Genomic DNA, 21,804 nt, shown 5'->3' with positions numbered 1-21,804 from the left:
ACTTGTGACCATGTTGTGTTGTGTGTGTGTCTGTCTGTGTGTGAGTGAGTGTGTTTGTTTGGCATGTGTTTGTGTTTGTACGTGAGTGTGAGTGTGCATGTGTATGTGTATGCGTGCGTTTGCAAGTGTGTGTGGTGTGGTGTGTGTACGTGTGGCTTAATTCTGTCAGTGAGTTATGAATGGCCGGACCCACTTCACTTCTAATATGGAGATGATGAGGGTGAATATCAGTAACTCAGTTTCCAGTCAAGGAGGCCCTGTGCTCTACAAAGAGAGAGAGAGGGATAGAGAGAGGGATGTCAGGAGGGATAGGAGAAGAGAGAGATGCTAAGGAGAGAAAGAAATAGGTTGTCAAAGAATGATAGATATTAGTGTGTGTGAGAAGAGGAAGAGAGGGCTATATATAAAGAAAGAGAGAGAGAGATGGTTGTAATTGTTGGTCCAGATGGGTATATCTGCAGAGATGTTAAACACTTCCCTCCGCCCAACTCCTCCTTCCCGGTCTAGATTCCAGCACTTTCAACCAATCACAGTGGCTGTGGGGAGGGTCTGCGCGTTCCGGGACCACTGATTGGTTCCGAGTTAGGGAGGCTCCTCCCTCCTTTAGGGGCTGTCCTGGGAGAGTTCTTTTCACTCATAGTCTGTGCAGACACACACAGTTACACAACAGAGGAACAGCAGTGTGTGTAGCTTGTGGAGTGTGTGTGTGTGTTCTGTGTCGCCAACTCTACTGAGCACTGCGAACAGGTCTGTCAACATGTGGATCGAACGTCCACAGAACCAGCAGGTTGGTTCGTCTCATTCTCTTGCTTTAATATCTGTCTCTCTTTCTTTCAATACCTCTGTCTCTCTTTCTGTCTCTCGTTGTGTCTCTCTTTGAGTCTCGTCTTGAACTTTTTCTCCCTCTCTTTCGGTCACTTTCCCTGACTCTTTCTCTCTGTTGTTTTTCTACCCCTCTCTCGAGCTGTCCTCCATTCGTGTCTAAGAAGAGGGGTGTGTGTGCGTCTATGACACTACAGTGAGGGGCACAAAGGGGGTGACACTTGTGGGGTGATATGTGTGTGTGTGCATGTGTGTGTGTGTAAGTAATGGTTATACCACTGTCTGTGGTTATGCATGGGTGTTGCTGCTGACTCCTAACTGTTAGTTAAGAATATATCATTTCAGCTTTTAACATGTCCATACACGTGTTTGTGGTTTGTGTGTGTGATGTGTGTGCCGACAGTGTGTGTATTTTATGTGTGGTGTGTGTATCTGTGTGTGCTGTGTTTTGTGTGTATGTGTGTGTGTGTTCACCTCCACCTTGGTGTTAAAGTAAAGTTAGTTGCCGGTGTTGGAATGTCTGGGAATGAAAAGTTAGTCGTCTCCTCTCTCCCTCTTTTCCCCCTTTCCTGTGTTCTCTCTCTCTTCCTCTCCATTCTCTCCTATTCATCTGTTTTCACAGCTGATGTTACAGGACAGGAAAATGGGCTAAACAATCTAGGTATCCATTCCAATACACATTAACCCTCAAGCTCTGTTCCTTTGACTTGGCGTTTGTGTGTGAGCATGTGTGCGGTTTTTTTACATGTAGAAATGTATTGACCAGACCATTGTGTGGTAACCCAGTCTAGTTTTTAATGGATCACTCTTTAAAGAAATGTTGAAGGGCAACAGAGCTGTAGGTTAGTGAAGCTGGCACATCTAAACACTGACACCTCTTCACTCACACTTGCCATGGAGCTTTTGTTGCACATATTTCATTTTTATTGTGCTGAACTACATTGTTTGTGTATATAATTTTGTTGTTGTATCAGAATCAGAATTCGGTTTATTTTGTATGTCTGTGTGTAGAGGTATGACTCAACTGGGGATAACTGGCTGCTCTGGGCTAGGGCTAGAGCTAGGGCTATGGCTATGGCTAGGACTAGGACTAGGGCTAGGTCTAGGCTGGGGCTGGGGCTAGCACTAGGCTAGGACTGGTCTGGTAGAGACACGTAGCTGGTTCTTCTGTACAATGATTCCTTGTTTTACTGCCAGTAGAACAGAACTCTGGTAATGATGGCGATTACCCTTCTCTCTCCTGCTTTCTTTCTCTGTCCCTCTCTCTCTCTCTCTCTCTCTCTCTCTCTCTCTCTCTCTCTCTCTCTCTCTCTCTCTCTCTCTCTCTCTCTCTCTCTCCCCATCTCGCTTTCTTTCTTATTATTCTCTCTCGTTTTCTCTCTTCTTTCTCTCACGCTCTGTCTCCCTGTGAATGATTAGATAAATGGCAGCTTTAGTGTGGGCTGATATAGAGGTGTCACAGACCTCTTTTTCTCACTCCCTCTCTCTTTTCTCACTGCCTCTCTCTTATTCGCTCCCTCATTGTGACATCTGTGCCACGAGGAGGCTGGCACCGCTATAGCAATCGATGTTGTTAAGTAGTGTTGGTATCTTTATGGTGTCAGTTTGTGTGTGTGTGCGTATGTTTATGTGTGTGTATTTGGTATGGGTGTAAATGTGTGTCTGTGTTTCGGTAAGAATTGAGAGTGTGTGTTTGTGTGAGTGAGAGAGAAAGAGAGAGAAGAAAGAGAGAGAGAGTGTACGTGCTTGTGTGTGTCTGTTTATCTGTGTGCAAGTTTTATGGTATTGTAATTCACCATTTGTAAAACTGATATTATCTCAAGAAAACTTTAGCAGAGTATATGCATATTGTCCTTGAGGGAATGTGACATACATGTAGTTAGCTAGGTCATTAGTTGGCTTTGTAGATAGATAGCTACAATAGGTAGTTAGTTAGATAGGTACTGTACGTAGTTAGCCATAGGTAGTTAGCTTGGCACTAGGGAGATAGCTTGCAAACTAGTTAACTATGTAGTTAACTTTAGCTGGGTTGTTAAGCTGATAAGTTGTTAGCTAGGGTCATTGTTGCCCTGATATGGGGAATATTTTAACAAAACATAAAATGTTTTAATTGTTTAATTATTAATAACATAACCGATGTATATAGGTTGGGAAAACAAGAAACAATGTCAAACAATATATATAAACGAGGCACTTCTAGTCTCTCCTTGTCTCTTCCAAGCTGCACCGAACTGAACTACTGGAGTTCTCTGTGTGCTGGTCTGGTGGATCAGCTGAGCTGGCCACCGACCCTGGAGATGGAACGTCAACTAGAGGAAGCCACACACAATAGTGTTTGTGTGTGTATGTGTGTGTTTGTGTGTGAGCGGGGTCCAACCTCAGATTACACTCCTGTATTACACTTTGGATTTTCCGTTGTCGTTGTACAATAAGGCTATTTCCGAAATGATAGGGTACCTCTTGGCAACTCTTTATTCCACCCTCCCCTTCCCGCCATCTCGTTCTGCTCTCCTCCTATCTCTGTCCCCCTCTAACCCTCTCCTTCATATACTCATCTTCCTCTGTCCTCCTGTGTATTTGTGGATATCGACTCTGATCAGATTTCAGGAGGTTTTGGCTGTATTGCAGGAAGGGAGAAAAAAAACATTTAATTTTTTTTTAATTGCTACTCCATGACGGACATACTGTCACCATGGCGACCAGTCAGGAAGCAGGAAGCGGGCAGTGTTCCATCAGAGGAGAGGGAAGAGATAACCCAACTTTTCTGCTCCTTTAGACACAGTTTCTATCTCTTTCTCTCCGTGTCTCTCACTCTCTTGTTCTCTCCCTCTGTCCTCAACGTGTCATTATTTCGTCATACGGTATCCACATTAGCACAAGTGTGCTACAAAAAAATGTATTCATCAACCACTGATTGGTACTGAAATCATGACTCCAGCATGACACATAATTACATGAAATGAAAAAGCAATGTGACAAACTGTGAGTCACACATCTGTTGCTCTGACAACATCAGCGTCACGAAACTGATGTGGCAATAAAATCACTAATAGAAAATACAAGGGTCGTTTATGTCAAATTTGTTCATCGAGAAAGGTTCCCCTGGTGGACTGGGTATAAAGGATACAACATGCATTATGTTTGAGAGAGATAAGCGAGTGAAAGAGAGAGACAGAAAAAAAGAGACAGAAAGAGAGAAAGAAAATACTGTAGGCTATACACTCCACCCTCTCCAGCTGACCCTGTGTGTGTGTGTGTGTGTGCGTGTGTGCGGTCCAGAAGCTTCATAACACACACAGAGCTGAGAGATACCACACTGTTCTTTTTCCCAAGGAGCACCCCCCCCCCCCACACACACACACACACATTCTTAGAGATTCACAAAATGTTCACTGATACTAATTTGTACACATCAAAGACTTCCTTATGTCACACATACACATGCTAACACAATAGCTAGCAACAGCATGTGTTTGACACAATCCAACAAGGTAGGTCTCCTTCTGTATGGACTGCGTCAGTGTGTGTGTTTGGGTGTGTTGGGATTGTCAAGGAGTTTATCATGTCCTAACTTGCTTCGAAAGTGCCTTTGAGATGTCTAGTCAGATGACATAATTAAATGTTGTTGCCGTGGTGCCCTGCGTGCGAATTTTGCCCGGCCTCTTCTCAGGAGAACAGCTGATCACACATCCACAAACGTGATATATTAAAATGTATATATAATATTACATTTTGTCATTTTAGCAGACGCTCTTATCCAGAGCGACTTACAGTAAGTACAGGGACATTCCCCTGAGGCAAGTAGGGTGAAGTGCCTTGCCCAAGGACACATCGTCATTTTGCACAGCCGGGGAATCGAACTGGCAACCTTCAGATTACTAGCCCGCTTCCCTAACCGCTCAGCCACCTGACGCCTCCTATTATACTATATAAATATATATATACTGTAATATATTATATTATATATAAAAAAATATATAGGTGTTTTGCAAGTATAACTGTCTGATGATAGAGAGTGTGACTTTTCAGCAGAACTGGGATTACTGTGGTCTGCCTGCCTGCCTACCGTTTGTGTCTGCCTGTCTGTCTGCCTGTCTGCTTGTCACTCAGAGAGACAATGCCTTCCATTCCTGTCCCAGGATGGGCAGACAGGCTCACAGACACCAGCTTCCTGTAGTGCGATTAGAATAGCCCTGTGTGTGTGAACATGTGTATACATGTATGAGTGTGTGTGTTTGAGTGTGTGCATGCATTTGCGTATGTGCGTGAGAGAGTGTGTGTTTGAAGGGTCAACTCTCATATCCTCAATCACTTTCAGGTAGTTGCAATGTTTGGTGGAAGGGACACAGTGACTGAGGGAAGAAGTACGTGTGTTTGTGCACGTGTGTGTGCATGTGTATGTGTGTTTGTGCACATGTGTGTGTGTGTGCATGTGTGCGTGTGCATGTGTGTGTGTGGGTGGAGATGCTCCTACTCATCGTGACCGTTCCTTGCTCAACGCCAAATGTTATCCCAGAGGCCTGTCCGTCAGGGGCTCACTGTGAACCAATAAACCAGCAGCACCCCTGACCCCTGACCCCTGACCCAGCTCTTCCTGTGAGAGGATCTATTCTGGGCTGTGGATGTGAAACCTGGGACAGCTGCAGGAAGAGACACCTCCTCCCTCCCTCCCTCCCCTCCAGAGAGAATGTCTCCTTCCTCCCCCCCAGAGAGGATACCTCCTCCCTCCCCTCCAGAGAGAATGTCTCCTCCCTCCCCCCCAGAGAGGATACCTCCTCCCTCCCTCCCCTCCAGAGAGGATACCTCCTCCCTCCCTCCCCCCCAGAGAGGATACCTCCTCCCTCCCCCCCAGAGAGGATACCTCCTCACCTCCCCATCCAGAGAGGATACCTCCTCCCTCCCCTCCAGAGAGGATACCTCCTCCCTCCCCCCCAGAGAGGATACCTCCTCACCTCCCCCCCAGACAGGATACCTCCTCCCTCCCCCCCAGAGAGGATACCTCCTCCCTCCCCTCCAGAGAGGATACCTCCTCCCTCCCTCCCAGAGAGGATACCTCCTCACCTCCCCCCCAGAGAGGATACCTCCTCACCTCCCCCCAAGAGAGGATACCTCCTCCCTCCCCCCCAGAGAGGATACCTCCTCACCTCCCCCCCAGAGAGGATACCTCCTCCCTCCCCCCCAGAGAGGATACCTCCTCACCTCCCCCCCAGAGAGGATACCTCCTCCCTCCCCCCCAGAGAGGATACCTCCTCACCTCCCCCGAGAACAAAACCCTTCTCTTCCAGTCACATCGAGGCTGCCAGATCACTTAAAAAACTGATGTTTTTTCTCTTTTCTTCTGTTTATTTCTCTCCTTCTCCTCTTCCATTTGGGTTTGTCTTGTTCCCACTCCTCTTCCTTCTCTTGCTCCTCATCCTGCTTCCACCTTTCCTACTCCTGCTCCTCCTTCTCCTCCTTCTCCCAGGTTCACCCTGCTCCAGAAGCTAAGTGCTAGGCATGGTGGGAAAAGCTACATCCAACACAAGCAGGCAAAACCTGGTGACCTTTGAACCCTCTGACATCAAAGCTGACGAGCCAGGCGCACGAGCCAGAAGCAAGATGGCCGACGTGGTTGAGAGCCTGGACACCCGAGAACTGGACCTGGGAGAGGGGGAGGAGACTGACTTTGATGCTGCACACCATATAGGTGTGTGTGTGTGTATTCAATTCTGCTCTTGGATAGATACAATGTCATATTTCTCTCTCTTTCTCACTGTCTTCCTTTTTATCTCACAGTTTTTGCCTCTCTCCCCCTCTTTCTTTCTCTCTCTCTCTGTGACCATGGTGACTGTGCAGGGGACTGTCGTATCCCCTTCTCTGCTGTGTATGAGACGGTGGGCTTTAAGGAGGCCAGCGCCCGGATCTACCTGCCCACCCTGCCCATCACAGCCAGGATCCTGGAGGTGGAGAGGTTCACCGCTAACCAGGACCGCTTCAACATCACCCAAAACAGGAGCGTCAACAAGGTACACACACATCCACACAAGCACAAACACACAAAGCTCAAATCCCGAACACAGCTGGAGGATGTCTGCGTGCGTGTGTGTGTGTGCAGTCTCTCCCTGCGGTGTTCCGGATAGAGCTCAGACATGGAGAGTTCTCCTGGGTGGTGAAGAGGAAGGAGAAGCACTTCCTGGAGCTGCACAGAGAGCTGCTCCGCTACAAGACCTTGATGAGGATCCCTCTGCCCTCGCGCAGGTACACACACACACCCTCTGCCCTCGCGCAGGTACACACACACACCCTCTGCCCTCGCGCAGGTACACACACACACCCTCTGCCCTCGCGCAGGTACACACACACACGCGCACACACACACACCCTCTGCCCTCGCACAGGTACACACACACACCCTCTGCCCTCGCGCAGGTACACACACACAAATGCATACACACACACACTCACACACACTCATACATACAGATACACACACGCAGACACTCACACGCAACAATGCACACACATTCATCATGTACGTCTTTTCCCTCTATCTCACTCTTTCTGTGACCTCGATCCCTCCATCCTGACACAGTCACACAGTGAGGAGGAAGAGTGTGAGGAAGAGCGAGGTGAGGGAGATGCCCTCTTTGCCCCGGGGTAACGGAGATGAGCTGGCACAGGATGAGCAGGTCTCCAGCAGGAGGGTACGTGTCTGAGAGCGTGTGTGCGTATGTGAGTGTGTGTGTGTGTGTGTCTGAGAGTGTGTGTGTGTGTGTGAGTGAGTATCTGTGTGTGTGTTTGTGAGTGTGTGTGTGTGTCTGAGAGCGTGTGTGTGTGTGTGTTTGTGTGTGTGTGTGAGTGTGTGTGCTGCGGTGACTATGAGCTCTGTGGGCAGAGAAATGTCTTCACGACCTTGTGCTCTAACACTGTCTTCCTTCTGTTCTGACCATTGTTGCTTCTGATGTGATGATCTCACGACAAGGAGACCACTGTTACACCGGATACGATTAACTAGTGATGTAGAGAATGACAGGAGAAAAACAGGACAACATCTGTTACTGTGTGTCTCTACAGAGACAATTGGAGGACTACCTAAACAAGTTGCTGAGAATGGCCATGTACAGGAAATACCATCACACTGTGAGTACTGTAGTCCACAGTACAGATAATAACAGTATGTGTATTGTGGTTCACAGTACAGGTAATAACAGTATGAGTGTTTTAGTTCACCGTACTGGTAATTACAGTATAAGTGTTTAAGTTCACCATACTGGTAATAACAGTATGAGTGTTTTAGTTCACCGTACTGGTAATTACAGTATGAGTGTTTTAGTTCACCATACTGGTAATAACAGTATGAGTGTTTTAGTTCACCGTACTGGTAATAACAGTATGAGTGTTTTAGTTCACAGTACTGGTACTAATACTTTGTGTTCTAGCTCAGAGAGGTCATGATGACAGCTGTGTTCTCTGTGCTTCAGATGGAGTTCATAGACATCAGCCAAATGTCCTTCATCCACGACCTTGGTCCTAAAGGCCTGTAAGGAACATCTCCTCCATATTTAGAAATACCATCCAGCCCTTTACTGCTGGTTTTGCTTATCTGAAACAAGATGAATATGTCAGCTTCTCACTGAAGTGGTTTTATTGTTTTACTCTGTGCTGCATGTAAAATTACACTGAACATACTTCCTCACACAGCCTGTGTGTGATGTATGTATGGCCGTTTGTGTGCATGTGTGTGTGTGTGTGTGCATGTGTGTGTGTGTGTGCTCCAGGGAGGGGATGATTTACAAACGGTCTGGAGGACACCGCATCCCCGGCATGAACTGCTGCGGTCACAATGAAGTCTGCTACCGCTGGTCCAAACGGTCAGTCTCCTCCCCCCCCCACCCCCCCCCCCCCCCACACACACACACACACATGCACAGATAAACTTAAAAATGCCATGCCTCCATGTGTGTGTGTGTGTGTGTGTGTAGTTGGCTGGTGGTGAAGGATTCCTTCCTGCTCTACATGAAGCCAGACACCGGGGCCATCTCCTTCGTCCTGCTGGTGGACAAGGAGTTCCGAATCAAGATGGACTCCAAAGACACAGAGACCAAACACGGCGTGCGCATTGACTGTCTCTCTAGGTGTGTACATGCATTTCTATGTATCAATGTTTTAGCGTGTGCTTGTTTGTGTGTATTTGGGGGGGGGGGGGGGGTATGTACATGCATGTCAGACCTTTGCTTTCGAAGAGATGGAGAGTTGACCTTGGGATGCGTGTGTGTGATGTGTGTGTTGTGTGTGTGCGCGCGCGTGTGTGTGTGCAGGACCCTGGTGCTGAAGTGCAGCAGCTACAGACATGCACGCTGGTGGGGCCAGGCCATAGAGGACTTTGTGAGGAGACATGGGAAGGCCTTCCTCACCGATCATCGCTTCGGCTCTTTCGCCCAGCAAGAGGAGAACATCCCAGCAAAGTGGTAACCACGGAGACAGGGGTGGCTTGCATACTGTAAACAACGGGGTGCGTGTGGTAGTTTGCATGACTCCTCTCCTTTTGTGTTCCTGTGTGTGCACGTGTAACTGTGTGTGTGTGTATATCTGTGTGTGTGTGTGCATATATCTGTGTGTGTGTGTGTGTAGGTACGTGAATGGGAAAACTTATATGGAGGACGTGGCAGATGCTCTCGAGGAGGCGAAAGAAGAAATTTTCATCACAGACTGGTGGTGAGTCTGTGTGTGCGTGCGTGTGTGTATATATGTGTGTGCGTGTTGGGATATGTGTGTGTGTGGGGATAATGTGTGTCCGTGTTGGGATATGTGTGTGTGGGGATAATGTGTGTGTGTATGTGGGGATATTTGGTATCTGGGCGTGTTTCCATTTGTGTGACTGTGTGGTTGTCTGCTGACCTAAGACACTGTTTCCCCATTGGGTGTCTCTGCAGTTGGCAGTGAAAGATGTAAAATGTTGAAACTCATTGCTTGTTTCAGCTAGAGCTGTGAATAAGCCAGGCTACTATTCACACATGGCCGTACATGTGTTCGTGAGCAGTGTGTGTTTGTGTGTGTAGAGGTGTGTGAGTGTTGGTCGTGTGTGTGGATATTTGCTTGGGCGTGGTTGTGTGTCTTGGTGTGTGTGGGTGTGATTGGGTGTGTGCATGTTTGTGAATATGTGTGTGTGTGATTGTGTAACAGGTATGCTGTATTTATGGGATCCATCTGGTTCATGTTAGTGTTTCTGCTGGATGCCCTCTGGTGGGACTGTAACAGGCTCAGGGTTGATAGTTTGAAACTGTTCCAGGGGCAGATTCAGCAGAATTCGAATGTGATGTAACTCTTGCTACTGGTTACTTCTCTACAATGCTGGTGTGTGACAATATGTAGCTTCCCGTTATGTCATCTTCAATTTAGTTTCTGTGTGTGTAGGGAGGGAGGAGGGGAAAAGTAACCTTTTTACTAGTGGAGTCTTTCTCTGCATTTCTGTATCTGACTGTGTGTGTGTGTCTATGTTTGTTTTTATGACTGTGTGTGTGTGCATATGTTTGTTTGTTTGTGGGTGTATGTGTGTGTCTTACACGCCAGGCTGAGTCCTGAGATCTTTCTGAAGAGGCCTGTCGTCGAGGGCAACCGCTGGAGGTTGGACTGCACCCTGAAACGTAAAGCAGTGAGTACCCCCAACCTGCAGGAGGTGCTGTCCATCACAGACTCTCTGCTGCCAGTTACAGCCTCTTCAGGTTCTGTTCAGCTGATTCAGGAAGTATTGTTTTTGGAAAGGAAATCAAAGAGTTAAAATCATTAAAAGACAAGATAGTTGTTTCAGAAGTGTGTATATCCATATACAGTCAACTCCGGAATTATTGGCAGTCCTGGTAAAGGTGATTAAATTCCAAAATTCAGCTGAATTCTTTTAATTGAAGTAAATGTATTCTGAGAAAGAAAATCAAGAAAGTATTTGACAAAACAAAAAATACAATGAAAAACACATGTCCCACAATTATTGGCACTCTTACAGTATAGATGTTTAGGAACAAAATGTAAATTAAGCATTTTTCAATTTCTATCCTTTTAAGTAGATCAGTGTCCATCACTTACTGTTTCATAGGGGTATGAATTTGAGTGACACAGGCAATATTCCCTTACACATAGGGACATTTCCCCCAAATCAGGGCAAAGTGTGTTGAGCTTGATAAGTCAGAGAATGGTTGTAAAACATTGCTACTCATCTGACTCCTCTTTTAGGGCCATCCTTAAAATGTTAAAAGCAACTGGAACTGTTTTAAACTCATCTGAAAGAGGACCTAAGTCTATTTTGCCCTCATTCTCAGTGAAGAGGATGGTTTTTATTTTCCAAGATACATATAGGTGATACCATATGCCCACATTCAGGGAACCTTGTTCGGACATGTGACATCAGGAACTCCATGAAATAGCAGGAATGATTAAATGTGAATCTGGCTGCCAGGACACTACAACTGGGTTGTTGTTGGATCCTTCAGCAGGACAAGGATCCCAAACATACGTCCAAATCAATCCAGAAATGGTACAAGACATCTAGCGTCTGCCATGGCCATCTCAGTCCCTGAGATGATAGATTGTCTTTGTGTGTGTGTCTCCCCAGCAACAAGGCGTGCGAGTGTTTGTGATGCTGTACAAGGAGGTGGAGCTAGCACTGGGCATTAACAGTGAATACAGCAAGAGGACTCTGATGCACCTGCACCCCAACATCAAGGTATGTCCCTCAGCTCCACACCCCCCACTGGAGGTACACTACAGGGGAAGCCAACTCTTACTAGCTGTGCATGTGTGTGTTTGTGTGTGCATCTGTGTGTGTGTGCCTGTGTGTGTGTGTGTGTCCTGCAGGTGATGCGCCACCCAGACCACGTCTCGTCCTCTGTCTACCTTTGGGCGCATCACGAGAAGATCATTGTCATCGACCAATCAGTGGCCTTCGTGGGCGGGATTGACCTGGCGTATGGTCGCTGGGATGACAGAGAACACCGCCTGACAGACGTGGGGAGCGTGACACGCTCTGTTGCTATGGAGCAGGTCAGATACACACACACGTATACACACAACACACACCCGTGGGCTCACAACACCCACATACACACAACACTCTTTAACCTGTTTTCTGTGCCTCCTACCTAAGGCTGCCAACGCAAACACTCCAGCCAGTAGGGGGGTGTCCTCGAATGACTGTGTTACCCATAGCAACGGGAGAGGTGGGGCGCCATCGATAGAGAAAGCGGAGCTGCCAAAGCTGAAGGGAATTGGTCGAACCAGGAAGACTCGTTTCAGCCTGTACAAGCACCTGCACAAACACACCCTCCATCACTCTGATAGTATCAGCAGCATCGACAGTACAGGTCAGCCCCAATGACCCCCCCCCCCCCCCCTCCTCCACTGAGACAACACACCACTACACTACAACGACACACCACTACACTACAACAACACACCACTACACAACACACCACTAAACTACAACGACACACCACTACACAACACACCACTAAACTACAACGACACACCACTATTAACAACACACCACTACACTACAACGACACACCACTACACTATGACAATACACCACTACACTACAACGACATACCACTACACTACGACCACACACCACTACACTACAACGACACACCACTACACTACAACAATACACCACTACACTACAACGACACACCACTACACTACAACAACACACCACTACACTACAACAATACACCACTACACTACAACGACACACCACTACACTACAACAACACACCCCTACACTATGACAATACATCACTACACTACGAAAATACACCACTACACTACAACACTGTGCCAACACACCGCTACACTATGATAACACATCACACACCATGGCACGACAACACACCTCTACACCACAACACCATTATCCATTGCAGTTTGAGGTCCAGTTCGGAGCCAGGCTCAAAAGAGTGTGTTGTCATAGTGTTGTAGCGCCACTACAACAACACACTACTACCCTGCCACATCACACCATACTATGACACCACAACACTACAACGACGACACACAACTCTACAACAACACTACGCATGTCTAAGTCCTCATATCTCCTGTACTGTAGGTAGATAGTCTAAGTCCTTATATATTTTCTGTACTGTAGGTAGATAGTCTAAGTCCTTATATATCTTGTGTACTGAAGGTAGAGAATCTAAGTCCTTATATATCTTCTGTACTGTAGGTAGATAGTCAAAATCCTTATATATATTCTGTACTGTAGGTAGTGGTTCTGTGAAGAGCATCAGCTTGCAGACTGGGGTGGGAGAACTCCTGGGCAACACTCGTTTCTGGCACGGCAAGGACTACTCCAACCTTATCTACAAGGACTGGATTCAGCTGGAAAAACCTTTCGATGGTAAGGCGCACACATACACACACAAGACTGGCTCCATCGGTCAATATGGTCATTAATTGGAGAGAGAGGAGGGTGGTTGAGATAATGAGAAGGGGGAGAGATGGAGACACACATACACACAGGAGCTGTGTGTTATTGGCTGTGGTAATTGGTTTCCATTTAAGATTTTTTCCAGACATTACCAGAGGGAAATAAAAGCATCACTTCCTGCTAAAAATTGGAACCCTAACAGGAACCCCAACCCTAAAGGGCCCCACTTTGCATTTTTTATATTTTCTTCTTTTCTCTCCCTCTCTCCCTCTTTCTCTCCCTTGTTTCCTTTTCCTCTCCCTCCTCCCTCACTCATATCCTCTCTCCCTCCTCTCCTCCCAACCCCTCCCTCATTTATCCTCTCCCTCCCCTTTTCTCCTCCTTCCTCCCTCTCTCTGCTCTTTATTCTACCTCATTCTCCCTTTACATAACCTCCCTTCATTTCCCTCCTCTTCCTCACTTTTTCCCCTCCTCTCTCCCTTTTCCCTCCAGACTTCATAGACAGGTACACCACTCCCAGAATGCCCTGGCATGACATTGCCTCAGTGGTTCATGGGAAAGCAGCCAGAGACGTGGCCCGACACTTCATCCAGCGCTGGAACTTTACCAAAGTAACACACACAACAACATACACACATCTGAATAAGGTCATGAATACACCTTGATCTGTCGGAAAAATGGGAACGGTCCTTTCCATTCCTCTCATGTAATTGTACATTTGATGTTCCTCTTCCGCTTTCTCTCTCTCCCTTTCTCTCTCTCCTCCCCCCTTTCCTTCCTTCCTTCCTTCCTTCCTTCCTTCTCACTCCCCCTCACTCTTCCAGATAATGAAGCCCAAGTACCGGTCTCTTTACTATCCCTTCCTACTCCCCAAGTCTCACACCAGTGCAAACCAGCTGCACTACCAGGTCACTGACTGTGTCAATACCAAAGTGCAGGTGAGAACATACATACATACACACACACATTTACGAATAATACGGTAGCGATAGGTACACAAACTTGCAAATGTATAGGACACACATACACACATACTCTCCCTGATTGTACTTTCTCCTCTCAGGTCCTGAGGTCGGCAGCAGACTGGTCAGCAGGTATAAAGCACCATGAAGACTCCATCCACCAGGCCTACATCCAGACCATCGCCAGGAGCAAGCACTACATCTACATAGAGGTACACATACATGACATAGAACTACATGTGCATGACATAAAACTGCATAGAGGCGCATCTACGTGACATTTCATTGCACAGCAACACAGACATGACCCTGTATCTACATTGAGGTACATACACATGACACTAAATCTACGTAGAGGCACATAATACATGACATAGCACTACATAGAGGTACACATATATGATATAGTATTAAATAGATGTACAGTACACAATGCAGAGGCTAAAAACGGTATACAGTCACTTGTAGGAACGTGTACATGTACATGACACCTACACATGCATGACATAACATCAAATAGACTTGACATATGTGTATCAGAATGCAACATAGGCTGACATAAAGCTTAGATATACCTGACTGGAAGTCAACCCCATCTCTGTGCCTCAGAACCAGTTCTTCATTAGCTGTGCAGACAACAAGATGGTGTACAACCGAATCGGAGACGCCATCATCGAGAGGATCATCCGAGCACACAAGTACGTCTGTCCCAAGACAGGGATGATGAGGGGGATCAGTGTGTGTGTTCGTGCAGACTATAACTATGTGTGTGCCTGTGTGTGTGTGTGCCCGTGTGTGTATGTGTGCGTGTGTGTAGGGAGGGGAAAAAGTTCCGTGTGTATGTGGTGACCCCCCTGCTGCCTGGCTTCGAGGGTGACATCACCACCGGAGGGGGGAACGCCATTCAGGCCGTCATGCATTTCAACTACAGGTACAGAGACATTATACCTCACCAGACCGGATCAAACCAGACTGGACCGGATTGGACCAGACCACCAGTCCAGGCTAGACCTGACCTGTTCAGACAAAACCATGAGCCCTTTTCAGACCTGGCCAGACAAAAGAACAGACCATAACATCCTACAAACTCTGCTCTCTACAGAACCATGATCAGAGGGGAATTCTCCATCATCTCCCAGCTGAAGAAGGAGAGTAAGTGAAACACACACACACACACAAAACACATAGAAATGCACAAATAACCACACACGTACAATACACACCCCCTCTGATTCTGACTCTGCCCCACTTCCAGTGGACGACCAGTGGATGAACTACATCTCCTTTGCTGGTATGAGGACCCATGCAGAGCTGGAGGGAAGCCTGATCACTGAGCTCATCTACATCCACAGCAAGTTGCTCATCGCCGACGACAACACCGTCATCATCGGTACGCATGCGCAGGGTGGGGTGGTGTGTGTATGTGTAGGTGCATAGGGTGGGGATGGCGTGCGTGTGTATTTGTGCATGTGTGATTATGTGTGTTGTCCTATCCTGACCCAGAAAGTAAGACTGGCTGCTCAAACACAGCTCCATAGCTCCTCCTACTGGTGAACGGTTGTACAGCCGTTCCAGATCATTTACATTACATTTACATTTATTCAATTAGCAGACGCTCTTATCCAGAGCGACTTACAGTAAGTACAGGGACATTCCCCGAGGCAAGTAGGGTGAAGTGCCTTGCAGTCATTTTTGCACGGCCGGGAAATCGATCTGGCAACCTTCTGATTACTAGCCCGATTCCCTAACCGCTCAGCCATCTGACTCCCCATTTCCTGCAGGAGGCAGTGCCTTGTCAGACATGACTGATGGAAGAGACGTGACCTTTAGTCATGCTTTTCATTTCTATCATCTGTTCCATGTGCCCCAATCTGTCTGTCTGAGTTACACCATCAAAGAACATCCATCCTTTCTAGGAAGATAGATCTTGTCTGGTGTCTGTGTGTGTGTGCGCGTGTGTGTGTATTGGTGAGGAGAGAGGCTTGATATAAAACATAAAAGAGACTTAACTGCAGAACATTCCTTTGAAGAAAGCACATACGGGCAAGTTTGAAACCTTTCAGTGTATGTGTGTGTTTGTTTGCGTCTGTGCCTGTACATCATTGTGCGTCGTGTGTGTGTGTGTATGCCTGCGTGCACGTGCATATCTATGTGTGTTTGTGTGTGTATATCGTGCTGTGTGTTGGTGTGTGTGTGTGCTTTAGGTTCTGCCAACATCAATGACCGGAGCATGCTGGGGAAGCGTGACAGCGAGGTGGCAGTGATTGTGGAGGACTCTGAAATGGTTCCCTCCATTATGGATGGTGAGGTGTACCAGGCCGGACGATACGCACTGCAGCTACGCCTCGAGTGCTTCAGGTGTGTGTGTGTGTGTGTGTATTTTCTGGGAAAGTCACAGCAATTGCTCTACTCTGTAGATGCTCTACACAACTGTTTAAATCTGTGTGTTTATATGAGTGTGTGTGTGTATGTACATTTACATCACATTTAGTAGACGCTCTTATCCAGAGCGACTTGCAGTAAGTACAGGGACATTCCCCCGAGGCAAGTAGGGTGAAGTGCCTTGCCCAATGACACGTCATTTTGCACGGTCGGGAATCAAACCGGCAACCTTCTGATTACTAGCCCGATACCCTAACCGCTCAGCCACCTGACTCCCATGTGTGTTTATATGTGTGTGCGATCTCATGGCAGGAACATCTTGGGTGGACACACTGACTCCAGTATAGACGTGTCAGATCCCATCAGTGAACGTTTCTACAAGGATGTGTGGATGACCACAGCTGGACGCAACGCCACAATCTATGAGAAGGTGTGTAAGATGACACCGCGATGACGATACAAACACATCCTACAAAACACAACATCCAAAGGTGTACGGTAGCACTCGCTAACTTTGAGAAAAAGAACAGTGCCCAGAAACGTTAGCATGTTTTGTGTGATGACCAAAATAAACTGGTGAAACTGAGTTCTGCCATACACCTGGGGATGCTGTTGTTTGAAACGTGTTTGGGTTTCTTATATACTAGTGTAATAATTGGACCAATACGCTGTTCCTATTGGTCCAGAAGACGTTCTCAAAAGTTAATAATACCGTTTATATACCTCCTGAAAGTTCGCAGAGGTAAATAAGCGGTTTTATGGACCTAGCAACAAGCTGTTGCCTTGGAGATGTAGTCATTGACCTTAACAACGTGGCATCTGCTCGGCAACAAAGTAGCCTAAATTTCCCCCCCCCAAAATAAAACAACCAAATATGGTGTTTGCACAGGTCCGCAAACGCACCGCAATCGCTTCCCGTTTTAAAGAAGTATCTGAAGCAGACAGAAGACGAATTGATGTTGTTGATATGTTGCCTTGGAGGTTTAGTGACGTCACCAGTGCAAGTGCAGCTGATTGCTCTGACAACATGGCGTCTGCTCCAGATTCGACGTGTTTGATTTGGGATCTTCCCACGTATTGTTGTATTATATAAGAAACCAAATGTTTACTCCTCGACAGGTCAGCAAACACTTTGTCTCCTCGATTTGTTAAAACGATTTGTTCTACAAATCTCGGTTTACAAAGGCGTTTGCAGACCTGTCGAGGAGTAAACATTTGCTGTTTATCACCACAGTGGCGTGTACATGTGTGTGTTTGTGTGAATGTGTGAATGTCTGTTTGTTTACGAGTGGGCGTACGTTCACGCGCGTGTCCATTTGTGTTTGTGTTCTGTGGCTGTGTGCAGGTGTTCCGCTGTCTTCCCACCTCCCTGGTGCGTAACATGGCGGAGCTAGAGCAGTACCAGTCCCAGCCCGGTCTGGCCCAGTCCGATCCGGGAAGGGCCCAGGAGGAGCTGCGCAGGATTCGGGGATTCTTGGTCCAGTTCCCTCTGGATTTCCTGTCCGAGGAGAACCTCATGCCCTCGGTTGGAACCAAGGAGGCCATGGTCCCCACGGAGCTCTGGACTTAAGAGCTATAGAACCAAGGACAGGGCCACAACCAGTACTAGCAACACATGTGGAACTAGAACCAGGAACTGGTACTAAAACCAGCACTAGGACTGAAACTACATCCAGGATCATGACCAGTACAGTAACCAAAACCTGCGTTCTCTATCTGGACCTGTCCTGTAGGACTAGACATGGTCTAAATGTTTCTGGCATTAGGAGGACTTGAACTGATCTCTGGACCTATAAACTGGAGCTGGAGAGAAGGGACTGAGAGCCATTCTTGGGTTATCTCCGGAGCTGGGCCTGTCATTGTGTGTACTGTGATCACGTCTGTTTTCCGTTCACTAGGCCTGTTGCTTTCTGTTGTAGAGTCTGTTGCCTCTCGCACTACATGCACAGCACGTAATGACACACACAATCACCTACATGCTTCCTGTAGAGGCTGTATTTGCTGTTAAGATCTTCTGAAATTACATGAATTTTTTCAACAAGAATGTGAAATGTAAATATTCACGTGTCTTCAATGTGCCAACGCGTTTTCTTGAAGCTAACTTTTAACTGGGGCACCAGTTTTTTCCTGAAAGATAATATTGTATTATCTGTACCGGCTGTGTTTAGTAAGCTCCCACTGTGTAGCTATAACTAACTATCTTACTAACATGGCTGATATGACGCATGAGTCAATCACAGGTCTGAGAACAGTTCATAGTATCACAGTGAGGCAGTGGAATGGTGTTTCACTCTCCGGTTAACAGAGGATTGGGAGTGACAGTTGCTGTTCAAATGCTGCCTGTCTGTATAAAAGAAGATGACGCCAGTGTCATGAAGATGAACATAGAGAAAGAAGGCATGACAGAAAGAGACAGATGTGTGAAAAAAGAATGAGAGGAAGACATAGCTGAGACAGAAAGGGTAAGGTGATCTTTCTGTGGAGGGAGTGACATTTTCCTGAACAATGGGTCACTCTCGTGTCATTCCTCCTTCAAGCCACCAGAGGAAGCTACCTGACATGTCATGTACAATACCTCAACAAACTCAGTAGTAGAGGCAGGATAGCTTCCTAAACTACAGTTGTGCCTGGTCTTTAGTATATGTTTCCTACAGCATCTCTGTCTCTGTTAGCCAAGCGGATATGGTTTGATCCACCTCACTTATCTGTTGAATAGATGGTTAGACATGTGTTCTCTCTGTGGTTTGTCAAGATATAAAGTTACAGTTTTTCACAATCGATAAAACACATTTCTTGAAACTGTCACCCATTTTCTTAAAACTGTAAACACAAAACATCTTCAAACGACATTTCCCAAACCTCTGACTCTTCTGGCGAAATCAAACCCTCGCCCCTAAACTTTTTAACCTGTGCTCAAAATCAAACAATGCTTTCAGATCATAAACACAGCAAATCAATATATAAACACTATGGAGCAATCATTAGACACAACACAAAAAAAAATTGAGAACACAGCATCCAGGGCATGTAGTTACACGTAAAGAAAAATTTGTTTATGTATACACCTTAACTGCCTTTAGCAATAAAGAAAATATTACAGTAACCATCACAACTTACAGTAGTAATGTCAACAAAGAACAAACAAAAAACGTGGGAAAGACCCTTTGGTGTGCCGGATGTAGTTTGTTTCACAGATGACAACTGTGTTGTAGTTGTGTTTACTGTTTGCCGCCTGTGTTTACAATTTTGCAGTACAAGTGCATCACAGTGCAAAATGTTTTTAGTGAATGAGAATGTGTTTAGAGTTTTGCCAAAAGAGTGTCTGATTTGACAAATGGGTTTAGGCCACTGAACATTCGATTCAGAGAATGGGGTTTAGTGTTTTAGCAATTGTGAAAAACTGTAAAGTGCCGGTGTTTTCTGCAATGAAGCAGTGAAACAACCACAGACTTGCTGACGCTGCCGCCTGTGGCCTGTACACGCCGTTTCTCTGTATTCATCTTGTCTTTTTTGCACAGTTCCTTTCTGCATTCAACTGTGTTTATATCTGTTTGTACCGCACGCTGTTGCCTGAATAAACATGGGAGTGTTATGTTATGTATTTGTTTGCGTGTCAGTGTGTTTGTCTGTGTGTGTGTGTGCAAGAGTTTCACATAAAACACTAATCACTCATGCAGTTTGATTTTGAGGAAATTGACTCTGACGCTGATCTAACTCGTTCTCCAGCTTCTTCCTCTCGGTTGGCAGGTGAGGAGATACGCAGCTAGACAGTTACCTGTCATTAAGCAGATGGTGAAATCCACACTTACAATACACACACCCTGCATGAGACCATGGGTGTTTCTTGGCATGTCTGGTCCATACTGGAGATGTATTACTGGTTCCTAGCTGAGCTGTTTCCACTTCAGGCCATGTTCCAGAAGAAACACAGGTAGCTCATTGTTGTATTTCAATGGTGTATGGTATGATTAGCAGATGAGTATTGTCATTAAATCACATCACTTTCTCAGGGGAAAATTTAGGATTAAATCCCAAATGAACCTTAATTTAAGTCAACAAATTAGCTGGGGCTAAAGTGGTTCCATTGAGGTAAATTCAAGGTTGTGCAATCAGATTCATTCAAGACAGGTTCACATATTTAATTATTTTCCTATGCACACTTTTCTTAAAGGGGTCATTGACTGATTTTATAAGGTATTTCATACTGTTCCTTAAGGTCTCAGAATAGGGTATGTAACATTGGTTTGGCTGAAAATGGCCCTGATGCCCCCTGTGAAATAGCCCTAGTATAAAACAAGAGGTTTTCTCCCTTTTATGGTATGCTCATGAATATATAGATGAGCTGCGCGCTGATGGGTTGGTTTACAACGAGCGAAGCTGCGGAGCAAAGACGCAACATAGCCAAACATGCATCGTGAATTGTACATTTACATGACAACACAGGTTATTTATTCGAATGAAACACAGTCAGGAAAATGAAATAACGTTCGTCCCATTGCCAATAAACAAAATCATCACACATTTTACCTATGCTAGAGATACAGGAGACGTTAGCATTGCTAAAAACTGTTAGCGACAAAAATCAAAGCCTACTTATAGCTTGCGGTTGTGATGAGCATACGGTCGGAACACCACCTTTTTTCAGCAACAGCAGCTTAGCAAATCCTTCTTTAAATTGTCCAAGGTTTTCCAAACTGTCTTTGGTAAATGGTTCGAGCAAATGAATAATTGAGTGTCGAACTTCACAGGGATCTTCTTATAGACAAACATCAGCACGCCCGTAAAGTGTTTGGTTCCTCGAGAAAACCATGAAAAGTGTCAGCAGTGGTAGCGTGTTATGGGCAACAACGACTCACCCTGTAAGAAATAGAAAGGACATAAGTACTCGTTCATTCAACTTTCGACCTATAATCCATATTGAACTTGCAAAAACTATAATCAAATCTGAGATTTCTCAACGACAATCAGGCGAAAGAGACAAATGTAGCCGTCTAGCTCCAAAGACTCCCATTCATTTTGTACTCATTGCCTCATGCCGGCGATCGCACCCAGTGGAACTCTGGTGGAACTGCAAACAAATTCGGTACAATGGGGCTTAAAGATCCTGTATAGTGGAATTGAAAATTTGTTTTAAGCTCATCACACCACAGAAGAATGTATTGTTAACTACCTATCAAAATTCTAATGAAAAAAACCCACCGACAAGTATGTTAAATTAGGCTTTGAAATCATGAGAAA

General features: G+C 46.0%; 1 protein-coding gene across 3 annotated transcripts; it reads left to right on the top strand.

The window, feature by feature from the left end:
- The first annotated feature begins 648 nt into the window (after positions 1–648).
- On the top strand, positions 649–20,163 carry pld1a (phospholipase D1a). 3 transcript variants are annotated; one of them, XM_067242693.1, is made up of 26 exons: positions 649–787; positions 6,287–6,508; positions 6,658–6,827; positions 6,917–7,059; positions 7,394–7,505; positions 7,876–7,941; positions 8,283–8,341; positions 8,580–8,672; positions 8,784–8,936; positions 9,120–9,269; positions 9,433–9,516; positions 10,372–10,453; positions 11,408–11,518; positions 11,650–11,835; positions 11,939–12,155; positions 13,058–13,192; positions 13,715–13,833; positions 14,047–14,160; positions 14,286–14,396; positions 14,794–14,882; positions 15,002–15,115; positions 15,287–15,336; positions 15,440–15,574; positions 16,389–16,542; positions 16,879–16,996; positions 17,912–20,163. In XM_067242693.1, exons 2-26 carry the CDS (start codon positions 6,319–6,321, stop codon positions 18,134–18,136), a joined length of 3,180 nt encoding a protein of 1,059 aa, XP_067098794.1. In that variant the 5' UTR covers positions 649–787; positions 6,287–6,318; the 3' UTR covers positions 18,137–20,163. The 3 variants fall into 3 exon arrangements, with proteins under 3 accessions (XP_067098794.1, XP_067098795.1, XP_067098796.1); XM_067242694.1 differs by lacking the exon at positions 8,580–8,672; XM_067242695.1 differs by lacking the exons at positions 649–787; positions 6,287–6,508; positions 6,658–6,827; positions 6,917–7,059 and having other exon boundaries at positions 7,407–7,505; positions 7,784–7,941.
- Positions 20,164–21,804: the final 1,641 nt, after the last annotated feature.

The sequence above is a fragment of the Osmerus mordax genome, chromosome 9 (assembly GCF_038355195.1).
Source record: "Osmerus mordax isolate fOsmMor3 chromosome 9, fOsmMor3.pri, whole genome shotgun sequence".
Taxonomy (NCBI): Eukaryota; Metazoa; Chordata; class Actinopteri; order Osmeriformes; family Osmeridae; genus Osmerus; species Osmerus mordax.
Note: the sequence above shows the minus strand (reverse complement) of the source record. Positions and strands in the feature narration are given on the sequence as shown.

What these genes read in the sequence shown, in the direction of transcription:
- pld1a (XM_067242693.1), top strand. Translation starts at nt 6,319, where the DNA reads ATGGTGGGAAAAGCTACATCCAACACAAGCAGGCAAAACCTGGTGACC. An exon ending in AGCAGGTCTCCAGCAGGAGG is followed by an intron (nt 7,506 to 7,875) that starts GTACGTGTCTGA and finishes GTGTCTCTACAG; the next exon opens with AGACAATTGGAGGACTACCT. An exon ending in ACGCCACAATCTATGAGAAG is followed by an intron (nt 16,997 to 17,911) that starts GTGTGTAAGATG and finishes GGCTGTGTGCAG; the next exon opens with GTGTTCCGCTGTCTTCCCAC.